The sequence below is a fragment of the Cuculus canorus genome, chromosome Z, assembly GCF_017976375.1.
Source record: "Cuculus canorus isolate bCucCan1 chromosome Z, bCucCan1.pri, whole genome shotgun sequence".
Lineage (NCBI taxonomy): Eukaryota > Metazoa > Chordata > Aves > Cuculiformes > Cuculidae > Cuculus > Cuculus canorus.
Genome location: NC_071441.1, coordinates 11,145,189 through 11,158,418, shown reverse-complemented (window position 1 = coordinate 11,158,418; position 13,230 = coordinate 11,145,189). Strand labels below are relative to the sequence as shown.

The 13,230-nt window shown below is 36.1% G+C and overlaps 1 protein-coding gene across 3 annotated transcripts in view; it reads right to left on the bottom strand.

Moving 5' to 3' along the window:
- Positions 1-2,162: 2,162 nt before the first annotated feature.
- The window catches only part of IPO11 (importin 11), an 87,774-nt gene continuing 76,706 nt past the window's right edge, over positions 2,163-13,230 (bottom strand). For all 3 annotated transcript variants that reach the window (XM_054053750.1, XM_054053751.1, XM_054053752.1), the window contains 3 exons: positions 11,706-11,801; positions 8,089-8,173; positions 2,163-2,472 (listed from right to left, as the gene is read on the bottom strand). In XM_054053750.1, the coding sequence (XP_053909725.1) occupies positions 2,308-2,472; positions 8,089-8,173; positions 11,706-11,801 (346 nt within the window). In that variant the 3' untranslated portion in view covers positions 2,163-2,307. The remainder of the gene's footprint in view (positions 2,473-8,088; positions 8,174-11,705; positions 11,802-13,230) is intronic.

Here is a 13,230-nt window from a genome sequence, read left to right as displayed (position 1 = left end):
TTATAGTCCAAACCTTGGAGTAAAATCTTCCAAGATGAAAACCTAGACTCCTAGTGACAAATTTAAGTTGTTCCTTAATGCATATGAAAATGAATACATACGCTTATTCAGAGACATTACTCAGAAAGTTAATCACAATGCTGTCGTGCCATTATTAGCCAAAAGTATGTCCATCATTCCTGACAGAGCATGTGCCAACATTAGTTACCGTGCACTAAAATAAATTGCATTTAACACTTCACCACGTGAGGTAACGGGAACTGGAATATCTTGGAGACTGACGCAGGCAGGCAGATCTGGCTCAGTTGTACACAGCCATGTCGACAAGTGTGGCCTGACTGCAAGATGTGGCACAGGGAGCTTGGAGATCCAGCCACGCAGCAGTAATGCAGAGAGCAGCCTTTTGATCAGGGCTGGACGACAGCAGGTACCCTCTGAAACACCAGTGAGCACCAGCTCTGAGCAAGTGATTTCTACCAAATGATGATAGAAAAGGATCCCTTTTGACCTGAGGCTTCTTTGCGCACCATGCAGTTGTGCTGTGCAGGGTGAAGGTGAGCCAAGTCAACCACATCTGTGCTAGTTTTGCACAGAACCAAAAGCTGAGAGTCTCTGCAGATTTATTACACAACAAGTGCAATTTCAGTCAAATCCTACTAGGTTCCGGTAACTGCTGTTCCCAGCTGAAGGGGACCATTAGCACACTGAATCCCTTCCCTTGAAAGTACCGAACACAACTAATCAAAACTAAGTTGTGAGAATTGATGTTTGTGGACGATTGAGGAAATGACAAGCAGGTGACATACTACTTGGGACAATTCTTCCCTCAAACCTCCCTACATAAAAGTAAAAAGCAGGAAACAATGAGTAATCAAATAATTTTTGCAGACAGATGCTGGCAGCTGGGTGGAGGGGAGGTTTTGCATTCAGAGGTGTGAGTGCCCCAGCAGCCTCTGCTACTGAACCCAAAGGAGGAGGGAGGAATAGTCAGGTTTCCTCTGCAATCACAAGCAAGGTTAAACATTACGCCCTAAAGGGTCAGTAAAGAAAACAGCTCAGATATTTAAAAGCATCTCGTTATCTGATAAGATTATCAGAAGCATGTAGGTGTCTTTAAATAGCTAATCCCTTCTGGAAAAAAAAAAATGTCTTAATAGTTTAATCATCCCTTAGATAAGCAAACAAAGTTCACTTTAACTTTGACGGTGGAAGATCAGAGCTTAAAAATAAAATCTCATAAAGGAACAGAGCCTTCTCTCCCCACTCCCACCCACGAGGTACAAAAGACAAACACACATTGAAAGGAGAAGCTTTACCCACAGCTGTCGTTCCCACAGCTGTCCATGTAACTACTACATAATTAAACATTAAAGTGATTATCACATTTGCAAATAATTATTTCATTTCTGACCATTTGGGCTTAAATTTTTCAGTAAAAATTAAGAAGTATCCTGATGGTATGACTTTGATGCAAAAAAAAGCGAAGAACTGAGGAAATGAACTACAGAAATTTTAAGTAGTCCAGGTAGAGCCAAAAAATACTTGGAATTAATTACTCCTTTACCTCTGATGAGTTTCTCTGTGTTATGAAACATAAAAGTGAGATAGAAGTAACTCAAGAAAGCAAGTTTTTCATAATAGAAATAAACTGTTGATAAAAAATGATAACCCATATCTTCAGATTGAGATGTACACTGTCATTCTCTAACAGCTCCTGAAATGCAATTTAAGTGTTGCAATTGAAGTTCCTTTTTCTCTGAGACAATTCAAATGGAATTACCTTTCTCTCGTGAAGGAATATTCCTGCTCACAGTCTTATTGCTTTCCTAACTCTTTGTGCTTCTGTGGTTGAATGCACAGTCATGAAATAGTTATAGGAAGGGAAGAAAGTTATAGGTATACAATATTAAGACAAGCAGCTATGGATACTGAATTATACTGCTGGATTAATAGAAACTTCTCATTCATTTACATTACTAAGTTCCTTCAGATCTCTCAGTTTATGACACAGTCTTATGAACCAAAAAGCAAACAGTGGTACAAAAAAAATTAGTACTCTCTAAGACAGCATATACCATGTTAAGAATCGTGGAAGTGTTACTTTGATGATAAAACACTAAATATATTATTAAAAAAATAACATAGAGCATTACTCAAGTCAGTTTGATAGCAACAACTTGTTTTTTATTTTCTTAACACAAGTTATTTTCAGCTTTCAGTAGGCTCTTCCATATGAGAAGGAAGGCTAGAGTTCTTTCCTGTTTTTTGAAAGGAAAATTAGACGTATAAAATCTTGTTTCCTCTGATTTAGAATCCTTGTAAAAATTCTTGTAGCTGTGCAACTACTTCTGTATCCACAGTTTCCATAAGCGCCTGAAAACCTTGTTCTCCCAGTAATTCCTGCTGTGCCTTTAGCTTCTCATAGATGAACTGCTGCAATGACACAGTGTGTACAGGGTCCTTCAGTGCAAGCTGTGGAAAACACGTAAGAGAAAAATACATAATAATGCAATAAAACCACTCTGGCTTACTCATCTTTCTTATAACCACAGCTCAAAAAAGAAATCTTCTGCTTTTCTGTGTACTTAATTGAGAAACAAGGAAAAACTCCTGTAAAGCAAAATTCAAATTTATTATTATCAAAAGCAAGTATCAGTTTACAACTATTTGAAATATTGGGATAGTCTCAAACAATGGACACAGTCTGCTGTAACAGTTCACTCTTCTATAACATAAAAACCAAATTCAAAGCTGCTTTGTTAATTACTGCCTAATGAGCTTCCCATAACTCCCAAAACCCACATCAGATGTTACTATGAGGAACATTTTAGAGATGGCATGGAGTATGGTCAGTTATATTTTACTAGTAAGGAAAAAAAACCCAAAAGTTGAACTAGTTTAGATTATACGACAAACAACAGCTAAAATAAACTGTCCGTACGCATAAAGAACAAGAATACTTCCTCAGTAGTAGTACCTACACAACCTCACCAGTTCAGGTGGATTATGCAATTTTCTTTTGGGCTGGGGGGAACAAGAGTATTTGTCACTCTTTTTTATATGTTAACTGCTCTGTTTCTTAACAAAAGCAAGAAGACTTAAATGAAGGGTCCGTGTTGACAGAGGACCTAGTCAATATCAGAAGGCGTGAGCAGGCTAAGGCTACAGATAAGTTATGTAGCATTTGTCGCTCAGTCCATCAGGCTGGATGGAAGGGGACAGGAGGTGGGGACACCTAGAGTTTCCAGCATCATAAAGAAGTAGGATGTTGAGATAAACAGGAAATTACTGCAGACTCAAGATATGTTCATCTCAGTGTCAAAACCAAGCAATGCTACTTAAGCTGGAAGGTCAGGAAAATAAATATAATGCTGGATCTCAAGTAATAGGAGACTTCTGAGATCATAATATCCTGCTAAACTGTTCTTTCCAAAGAAATGAGGCATATTAAACTTGCTTAGCTGCTCTTTTGGCATGACACAAAAACCCCTCTCCTTGAATTTTAATATGGAGAGGGAGACATTAAATCTTACGATTATTTGCTTATTTATTAAGCAAATAGGGAAATATTGATTGAAACAACCACATAAATGTAAGGCAAAGAAAGGCATTTTAATTACCACCAAAGAAAAGTTAGTCTTATTTCTTATAAACAACTCCAGTGAAAAAGCTGTCTCCTCCATCAACGCTTGCAAGGTTTTTTTGTTATTATGGTCACTTCACCTCCCATACTGCAAACCTCTTAATCATTCCCGCAGTATTCCTAATATTGACTTTTTAGCCTTTGATCTTTTACCATTTTCTATTACCCAGGTAGTCTGCATTTCAAAGGTAAGATACAATGTTTTTATTACTTATTCCTAACATTACAGTCTTCTGAAAAGCGGAGTAATTGCAATAACAGTTTAGTATTCTGCAATAATTCTTCTCAGTAAACGCAATCCAGTCTCTCGAATATAAGCAGACTTTTCAAACTGAAATTCCAAACTTCTATGCCTACTCTAATCAAGATTTTCCAAGATTAGTATTTTTTTCATAACAGCATTAGTGCAATCCACAGGGTAAAAGGAGATTGTCTTGCCAAGCAAAGATCTAGCAGTTTCTGAACATTTTTTATTTGTTAACCAATAATTGTAATCTGAGTCAAATAGCACAATTCTGATTAGTTAGTTTCATAGTAAGTTAGTAAGTTCATAGCTCTAAAAAGTCACGTATAAAATTACTGGAGGGAATTCTGCACAGAAAAACAGGTATTAAAATTGCCATGGACAAGTGTTCCCATCCTTGTGACTCTGACCCAGTACCAACTGGATGAATGGCATGCATTACATGTCGCTTTGGGAAGCACTTTAAGAAGTCACACTTTAACAACCTTTTAACCCACTGCAATACCACTGAAAAGTAATTAATCTTAAAAAAAACCAACCAAAGTGAAGACGATGACAAAACTTAATATATTATAGAATTCAAAGCTAATATTTTTTATTCCTAACAGAGTCGCCAGATTTGTACAATGCTGGGACTTACAGGCATAGGCTACCGTATGCACTGCAGCCTTGGTACATAATTAATTTTAGAAGTATTATAACTCCACATTTTCTTTTTCAAAAAACTTCAGTGAAGCTAGTCAACTTTTTACGTAGTCTTTCCATCAGTAGGAAAGTAAATAAAACACTTCTGCTTACTTACCAACTTATGTTCTATCAGGACAAGTGAGAAACTATACAAAACTCTGCTTAGTTTACTGGAACAAGCATAAATCCATCCCTCACAGTTCAAAGCAGCAACACTGTAAGCCAGTAGGGAATTTGGTATTAAGATTAATGCTTGCTGCTAGAAGCAACATCAAGTATCTGTAAGCCAAATGGGACTCAAAAGTCTTCAGGCTTAATTAAGGAGTTAATACAGGCATCTGATTTCATTCAGATAGTCACGTCAAAAATATTTCAAGTAAATTAAAGTTTCCTGCAACAATAATAAATTTGCTTTCCTTTCACTCTACATTTTTGTAACTCGTATTCAGAACTAACAAAAATTAAATAGCTTGGTATAATTAGTTTGTCAACAAGATTAGACAATTAGCTGCACTCTTCGCTGAGCAAGCAAGCAAAGTCATGAGTTTGGAAGAAGAGTAAGCACTGTTCTTTGTTCACTGTATTTTCATTATGACAGAATTAAAATAGTATCTGGTTTAAGAGAAGACCCATAAGATGTTTTCAGATTATTCTATTTGCTTTCTGGAAAATTTAGTTTCTAGCTTGCTAAGCACTGAGCATCCAACATCAGCCCAGGACCGAGCACAACCATACCAATATTAACAGTGGCTACTTAGCCTGTAAACACTAAGACAGGGACAATATTTTCCAATATAAATATGTATGCTGAGCTCCTAGGTGCGTGGCCAGAGGATATTAACTGAAATGTTTCTCATTCTGGTAATAGCAAAACACATCTATTTTCCAGTTTCAAAAAAAAAAAAAAAATCCTAGTAGAAAATTCCAGCAGCTTCTTAGTCAAAACAGCCACAGACAGGAAACAGAAGGTTGGCAAGGAAACACACATTACTGAAATGTGCTTTGTGCTGCTCAGAGAAAACCTGACTTGACTAGGTTTTGCATAGAGTTACTTTACAAATTGATCTTTAAACTGGACAAGGGTAGCTGCCTCGGGGCAGGACTGAATAAACTAATCTTTCACCTCACTGGTTGTAAACAGCAGTTTGAACCACAAAAGCAGTACAGAGGTTTTCAGAAGAATGACTTCCCATCCCTCCTAACTCTGCTTGCCAGAGCAATGGAATTCTGTGGGATTATCAGTTGTTTGACACTGGAGTTCCTAAAAACATACATTATGGGCACATAAAAATAAGTTACCTGAGGTCTATACACTATGTGTAATGCAAGGTCATGAATCACGCTTCGCTTGTTTACACTGTCCTCCATACATTTGCAGTGAGACTAAAATATAGAACTATCTGGAAATGTCAATTACATAAAATTACCATAAACTTAAAAGGCACTGTTCCAGCTAAAACTCTCTTCAGTAATTATGATTTAAGCATAATAAATAAAGAGGTAACAATAACAGGATAAAGGGACAGATCAAAGAAAAATACCTAGATTCTGTGCAAACATCAGGAAGTGACACTTAAAGTGGATCCCACCGGTTTATCTTTTTTATTCATATTAATGGCCCTAAAAGCTGCAAAGCATTTTTATTTTGAAAGGCAGAATCCCACTTATCTTTCATTATTATTTTATGAGGTTTAAGCTCTAAGCCCAGATGCAAGCTGCCAATTCAGTAACAGAATATTTAAAAGGGTAGAAACGTCTTGCATGAATGAAGTGGGATAGGAGATTAGAAACCTTTTAAAATCAACTGCATATTCCCTTTAGGTTTTTCTTTATTTTCCTCTTCTCGCTTCAAATATTTGTACCCACTTTTATTTCAAGTATCTGCTACTGCAGTTGTTCTACATGTCACAAATTGAGTGCGTTTGCTGATGCTCCTGCAGAAAGGAAGAAATTTTCAGCAGAGGAAATTAGGGGTTGGGAAGGGGCCCAGGTGATGCTTTGTTTTTAATCCAGTTTTTCAAATCAAATGCTAGCTGTGTTTTCAAAGGAATGATTAACAGTCCTGATTATTATTCGACACTTCTACTACTAGTGACCTACCCAAATGAGCTGTATCATTTTGAAATTAACAGCCGTGAGAAGTGGCAAGTCTCAATTGCCGCACCATCCACAAACATTTGTAATGAGCAGTTTCAGCTGGGATTCAGGATTAATTTATAGTGGACGTTCATAACTATGAGAGTTCACGTACTTTAACAGCTGTGAGAAATTGCATAGAAAGGAAAAAGAATACAGTGAATACTAAAGTTAGCTGAAAAATTACAGTATAGAAGGCTCAAGTCTGAAATATATCAGGAATAATTGACTAAATATGGGAATAAGAAAAGTGAAACACAGTTATTCTTACAAAAGAGGACTGAAAGGATAAAACAAAGGATTTTCATAGTGCTTAGGAATCCAGAGAACACCATAACAGTGGAAATAGTTACACCTAGATTATGAGATCCAAAAGGAAAATGAGGCTTTGATGTTCACGTATGACAGTTTATTGTGTGTAAACCTTTCAAGGAAACAAAGCCTGAATGTTAAAAAATAGTTGAGGAACAAGCAATTCCTTAAAGATAAAATGGAAAGTGACATGTAAGTGAAGATATATTTCCCATGTAAATCAAAATGTGCATTGTCATGTACTTATCAGTTCTGGCTCCTCCTTTCCAAGGCACAGCCATTTATCTTTATTTAAATGGCCATTGACTCTATATTGCATGTGACCCCAGAACAGTTCCCTCATTATGCCTGTGTTCATCAACACTGCACTGGTTGCGTTGTACTATTTAGAAGGGAAAAATTATACAGGTCACCAACTGATATATTCCACTTTTGTTGTTAACCGATATATCCACATTGAGGGTAGTTGATAGCAAATCTAACACATCTAAGTTCCTAAATATGTATCCAAACTATTAAAGTTAACCAGTAACTGAAAATTTAATAGAATTTCTGCAAGAAATTCACAGATCAGAGTGGACAAAACCTGCACAATTTCATGGTACCTAATCCAGACATCTTAATCTAAACTGATACTCCTCATTAAGGATTCTTGACAGTAAGAAAGGGTTTTGTGCAAGCACATGGATCGATAGCTGTTCAGATAAAACATATAATCCAATATGATAAAGATTTTTTTTAAATACGAGGAATTTGGCCTGCCATAACATCTCAGTTAGCTTTAGCTCACTGTGTTTCTCAACAAACCCTTCCTGTAGTGTCTCAGTATTACAATGTCCGGATTTTGTGAACAGATTATGTTTATTTTGGCAATGTTTTTGGAGATTCAAAAGGAAAGCAGTAGCATAAGTGTTGTGGGTGCAAAGTTTGTCATCAAAGCAATTTTATTTTTTGATTCATTTTCCAAGAATAATAAATGAATCAAATTCAAAAGCAAAGGATTTTAGTCTGACAGGAGTGAATCACATAATCAGTTCTATAATTGAATAACAGATCTAAAACTTACCATTTTTTTCCTTTTGTCTTGTTCTGTGGGAGGTTCCTCATCTTCTGTAACTTTGGGCTCTTCAAAATGAGACATCAACATGCAGCTAAGAATGGGAATAAAAATAGTTTTAACATACGTTATCATTAACAACTATTTCTAAGCACTTAACAACACAAGACAAATATGAGGGAGTTTGATGAAAGCCAGGCAATCTGTGAGCAAGTAAGTTTTTCTGAGAACAATGAATTTAAAGAAGCCTGAATCCATATACCCATGTAACAATCTCAGTTATCCTCCGTATTTTAGCTCAAGTTCTGGCTTAAAAATGCATTTCTGCATATAGAAAACAGACTATATGTGGGTTTCAAGAAATTAAAGTAGAAAATCCTGCTGTTTTTAACTAAGACTTCCCAGTCTTTCCAAGGAAGTGCTATACAAGCACTCTGCATTCTATTAACATGTAAATCAAAGTGATACATACAAAAAAATAGCAAAGCTTTCTCATTGAATTCAAGTTTTCCTGTTAGGTCTTTAACAAGAGGGCCTGAAAACTCATATGGTCTCTGCTATTGGTTCTAGAAACTAAAATATGCAAGACTGACACATTTCTGGTGGTCAGAAATTAATTAGATTCTGCAGTCATTTATTTGAAGAGCTTTTTTTTCTAGGCAGGTAAAGCCTTTTAAAGTTCTTATTTTTGTTTTTCTCCACCCTCAACTGCTATGCACCAATACACACAAGCAACAGACAGATTTTAAGTATTATTTTTGTAATAAGTATAAAACCAGAAAATATGAAAAAAATCTGACTTCTCTTTAAAGAGTTTGAATGGCAATTATAAAGACATTGGTGAAAGCAACTCTACAGCAAACATGCTTTCCATTCACTTTACCTTCTCTGAGTTGAACGAATACATAAACATTCCATCATTTTACAATTTTTTTCCCTAGAAAATCAGCTTTAAAAGCAAAAAGGATTTAAAAATCACTCAGGTGACAACAACCTGCATTAGATCTGTTTTATGTCAAGAAGGATACAAAATCCACATATTACAAAGCACCAAGGCAGACATACGCTATTGCTCATTTTCGACCCTGTACTACTGCTCAACTTTAATAGCCCCATTCCACTAGAAGCTGAAATCCTACAGCCAGTTGAATAACTGGTTTTAAAGTTAGTAAACTTAAAAAATATTGTAATTTTATGTGAAAATGTTCTGATTTACTCTGTTTATATATTGTTGTCTGTTAACATGTGTTTATAGCGGCATGAAATACTTGTTACGCAGTAGCGCAGTAGGGTCAAATGGTACCAAAGAAGCGATTTTCAACCAAGGGATCAGTTTTTTCAAAATAACAGCAAATATCATGTCTCCTCTCCTCATAAATAGCATGACTTCCTGCAACTCAGTTTATTAAAGAAAAAGGAGAGAAACTATATCAACTACCAAAATATATAAGATTGAAGGAACTTTTTCAGACCTGGATGAATTTTAGATAATTAAATTAAATTTAATTAAATAAATTAAATATTTTTTAAATTATTTAATTAAATAAATTAAATAAATTTATTTATTTAAATAAATAAATTAAATAATTAAAGTAATTAAATAAAAATTTAATTAATTAAAAAAGTAATTAAATAAAACTAGGAGAGGAGTGAATTAAAAAAAAAAAAAAAGAGAAGATGACAAAACTGGAAAAGCGTGAGTATTCCTGACACAAGATTAGAGCAATAGAAAGCACTCCTCTCCATAAAATCTGAGGTCTGTAAAGCTTTAATTATCACTACAATGCAAAATTCAATTGCAAGGAAACCCAGCTAAGTGTAATCCCTTTGTGTTCTAACCCGGAGCAGTCTGTAATTTTCATAACCTGATCAAAATTCCACCTAAGAACCGGTGATACTTTTATAGCTGTATTTGTATTTGGAAAGGCTCTTCCAAAATCTCATTGTTCTAACTACAATAGTTTCTTCAGATTTCCAGTTTAAACATATTTAAGCTAATGATGTATTTTAATTTGTTATCCCTGTGCATGTTTATGCCTCCTTTGTGCTTTAGTGGCTGCAGTTCTATATTGCTCCAGCCTTGATCTTCCTATGCTAAACATGTATGTTGTTTCAGTCTCTGCACTACACTAATCAGATATTACATAATCAGTGGAGTACACAGCTTAGTTTCTGAAGAAAGTCAGGCCTAAATCATTCTTCTTCAACCTGGAGACCCAAAATAGTGCACATAACTCCAGACGAGTGCTCTCACTTCATTTACTTTCAATGATGTTGCAATGTATAGCAAATCTCAGAAACTTTAAAACAGTCCATTCAGTCCCTGTCAACAGAAATATGTCCTTGGTTCAGCGTCTACATTTTCTAAAGCAAAAACAATGTCTAGAGTTTGGAAAAGTATACAGACAAGTTCTAAAAGTCTTCCAGCTTAAAATATAAAATTAACTTGGGCAAGGTTTTATTTACTTCTCTGCAAGAGCTCTTTTTAACAAATACTGACAAAGCAACATATTTAGAAATAGAAGGGACTCTAACATTGTCTTCCACAGTAAATAGAACACAGTGTCAAAGCACGTTCCAGACTTCGGAGTTACACCTTCTATACGGAGAGTTAGGGGAAAAAGAAAAAATTTACTTTTGCAAGCAACTCTTGCAGTTCAGACTCAGCATCAGTGTGGACCATTCTCAGCACATACTTGTGTGCATATCAGCAGTTTTAGGTGGAGGAAAACTTAATAGATTGCACGCAGGCTGTTCTGCACCAGCTGGCGTCAGCAAGCTTCCCCTTAAGCAATTAATTAATTAGTTCAGATACAGTCTGTTCCACCACTAGGTAATCATCAGAAAGTTAGAAAATGTTTGATTCCTAGCATCCGGTAAATACTGTTATTAGAACACAGTGTCTGTAAAAACATCTTGCAGAGCACCCGTTTTTAATGTCTTACAACTCCCCATCATTCTAAAACCGTGTCGTCATTACAGAGAAAAAACAACATTAAAACCTCTGTCCTAAAAAACTGCCATCATTCAGTATTTCTTTACTTTTCCAGCATTGATGAAATACCAGTAACCTGTGAGTCAGCATGAGATGAGTGAGTGTGATGCTGGGTAGCAGTGCGCTTTGAGGGGAATAACTGAATGGGGAGGCTTGTTCTTCTGGGACAGGTTTCCAAGTTCTCCAGGATGTGAAGTATTGTTCACTAGGTTCAACCAATGAGGTTGAGCCACTTAGGAAAACTTCAGGGTTAAATTCCAGGTGTCACACCCAAAGGAACTCTGGGCTACCACCCTAACAACACACAAGCTTGTTGGATTGTAACTTTAGATGTAATAGTCAAGTGAGCAAAAGCAAATCTAAGCATATGAACATTTCAAGAAGTCATTTAGTAGATAACTTAATGAACAATACAGAATTATAGTGACTGCCATTTTAAGCCCTCCTGCCCCCCCATTACAATTCTTATTCCTTAGGACCAAAAATTTCCTACTGAAACATTCACTCTTATGAAATCAGAACTCTTATGAGTATGACTTAACTGCCTACAGATTTTTCCAGTCAAAATATTATAAGTAAAACCATACTGCTACTGTTAAACCCACAAAAATCAATTAGATTTTCCACTTACTCCTTGTATGTTCCAGTTTCAGGATCTTCAGACATAACATCATGCAAACCTTCCACTGAAATGTTGATGATACCACAAAATTTATCTTGGATAACACTGGAAAAGAACAAAATTTATCTTGGATAACATTGGAAAAGAACAGGAAAGTGACTTAGCTAAAGGAACTAAACAGGAAATTTGCTCAGTAACTGTAGAGAACATTTATTAAGCAGTATTTTCATTGCTTACTGCTTAGCTGAGCAGACTATTAAACAGACATTTGTTTTTTTTTAAATTACACAAAGCCTTAAAAAATAAGCAAGAAATATTATTCTTGAAGAAAATAAAACTTCACATGCCACTGCTGAAAACTTCAAAAAAAAAAATGCAAATGGAATAAAAGGAAAAATACGCTAGCACAGGACTCAAGAAGTGAGTGGTGAAGGCATGGTCCTGCAGGGCAGTCAGCCCTGGCCTCTATTCTTAACACATCAACACATTTTCTCCCATTCCTATTCCATACAAAATCTACACACAAACCCTTGAGTGCAAAGGGCAGTTTCTAAAAATGGTACACTCCCCTATTGTTTTCTCTGTCTAGCCTTTTGAGTATTTCTTCACCTTCCGAGGCAGCCGAATGACTCCCCATAGAAGATGAAAAATAACTACACCACTTCTGCATGAACACCACTTTCCTGACCACGGAGAGAGAAAAGCGGGACAGGATCTCTCTGCTTAAACACAGGTACCTCCTGCCATACGAAATATGAAGCTATTTAAGACACGTGCAAAGGGCTGGCAGGTATCATTCAAGACTTTAAAAGACATAAGCACCTTTCCCCAGCACGAGCTTAAGGCCAGACTGGATATCCTAGGCAACACCCAAAATAATACTGAATATTTGCGTTTAGACACTTGCCCTTGCCTTCAAAATTGATGGGCCTGTGGGGTAAGGGCACAGAACCACAATCTCCCCATGATGGAAAAAAGCAGGTGCCATCATCTCCCAGTTAACAGAAAGAGGCTGTGATTGGTGTTTCTGCTGAATTTCCTGCTGTGTGTCCAATGCCTGAGATGTGCTATTGTGGTACTTCTTCAGTGCATGTGAACTACTCAGTGAACTACACAAGGGTGAAGACATACTGCAAGTGAAACAATGTTCTTGGGAACACTGCAAAAATTCCAGCTACAAGAAGCAAAGAAATAGAAACAGCTTAACTGATGATGGTAAACTACAACTCTCCTCTTGGGACTGCCACTGACCTAAGTATTTTATTCCTCCCTGTCTGGAATTTCAGGCTTATGTTTTTTCCTAAAGATGCTACTGCTCTCTAGTAGGGATAAGTACATGTTCTACTTTTGTTTAAAGGTACTGAATACAAAGTTCATGTATTGTAGATTGATCTATGTTTTAACATAAATCTATTTCATAATACTCTTTCACTTACTTTTCTTACTGGGACAAAACATGGGGAAAAAAGGAAAAACTGTAGCTGCCTGCAAATTCATTATTACATTTGAGTAATATTTTGTCAGATATACAAAA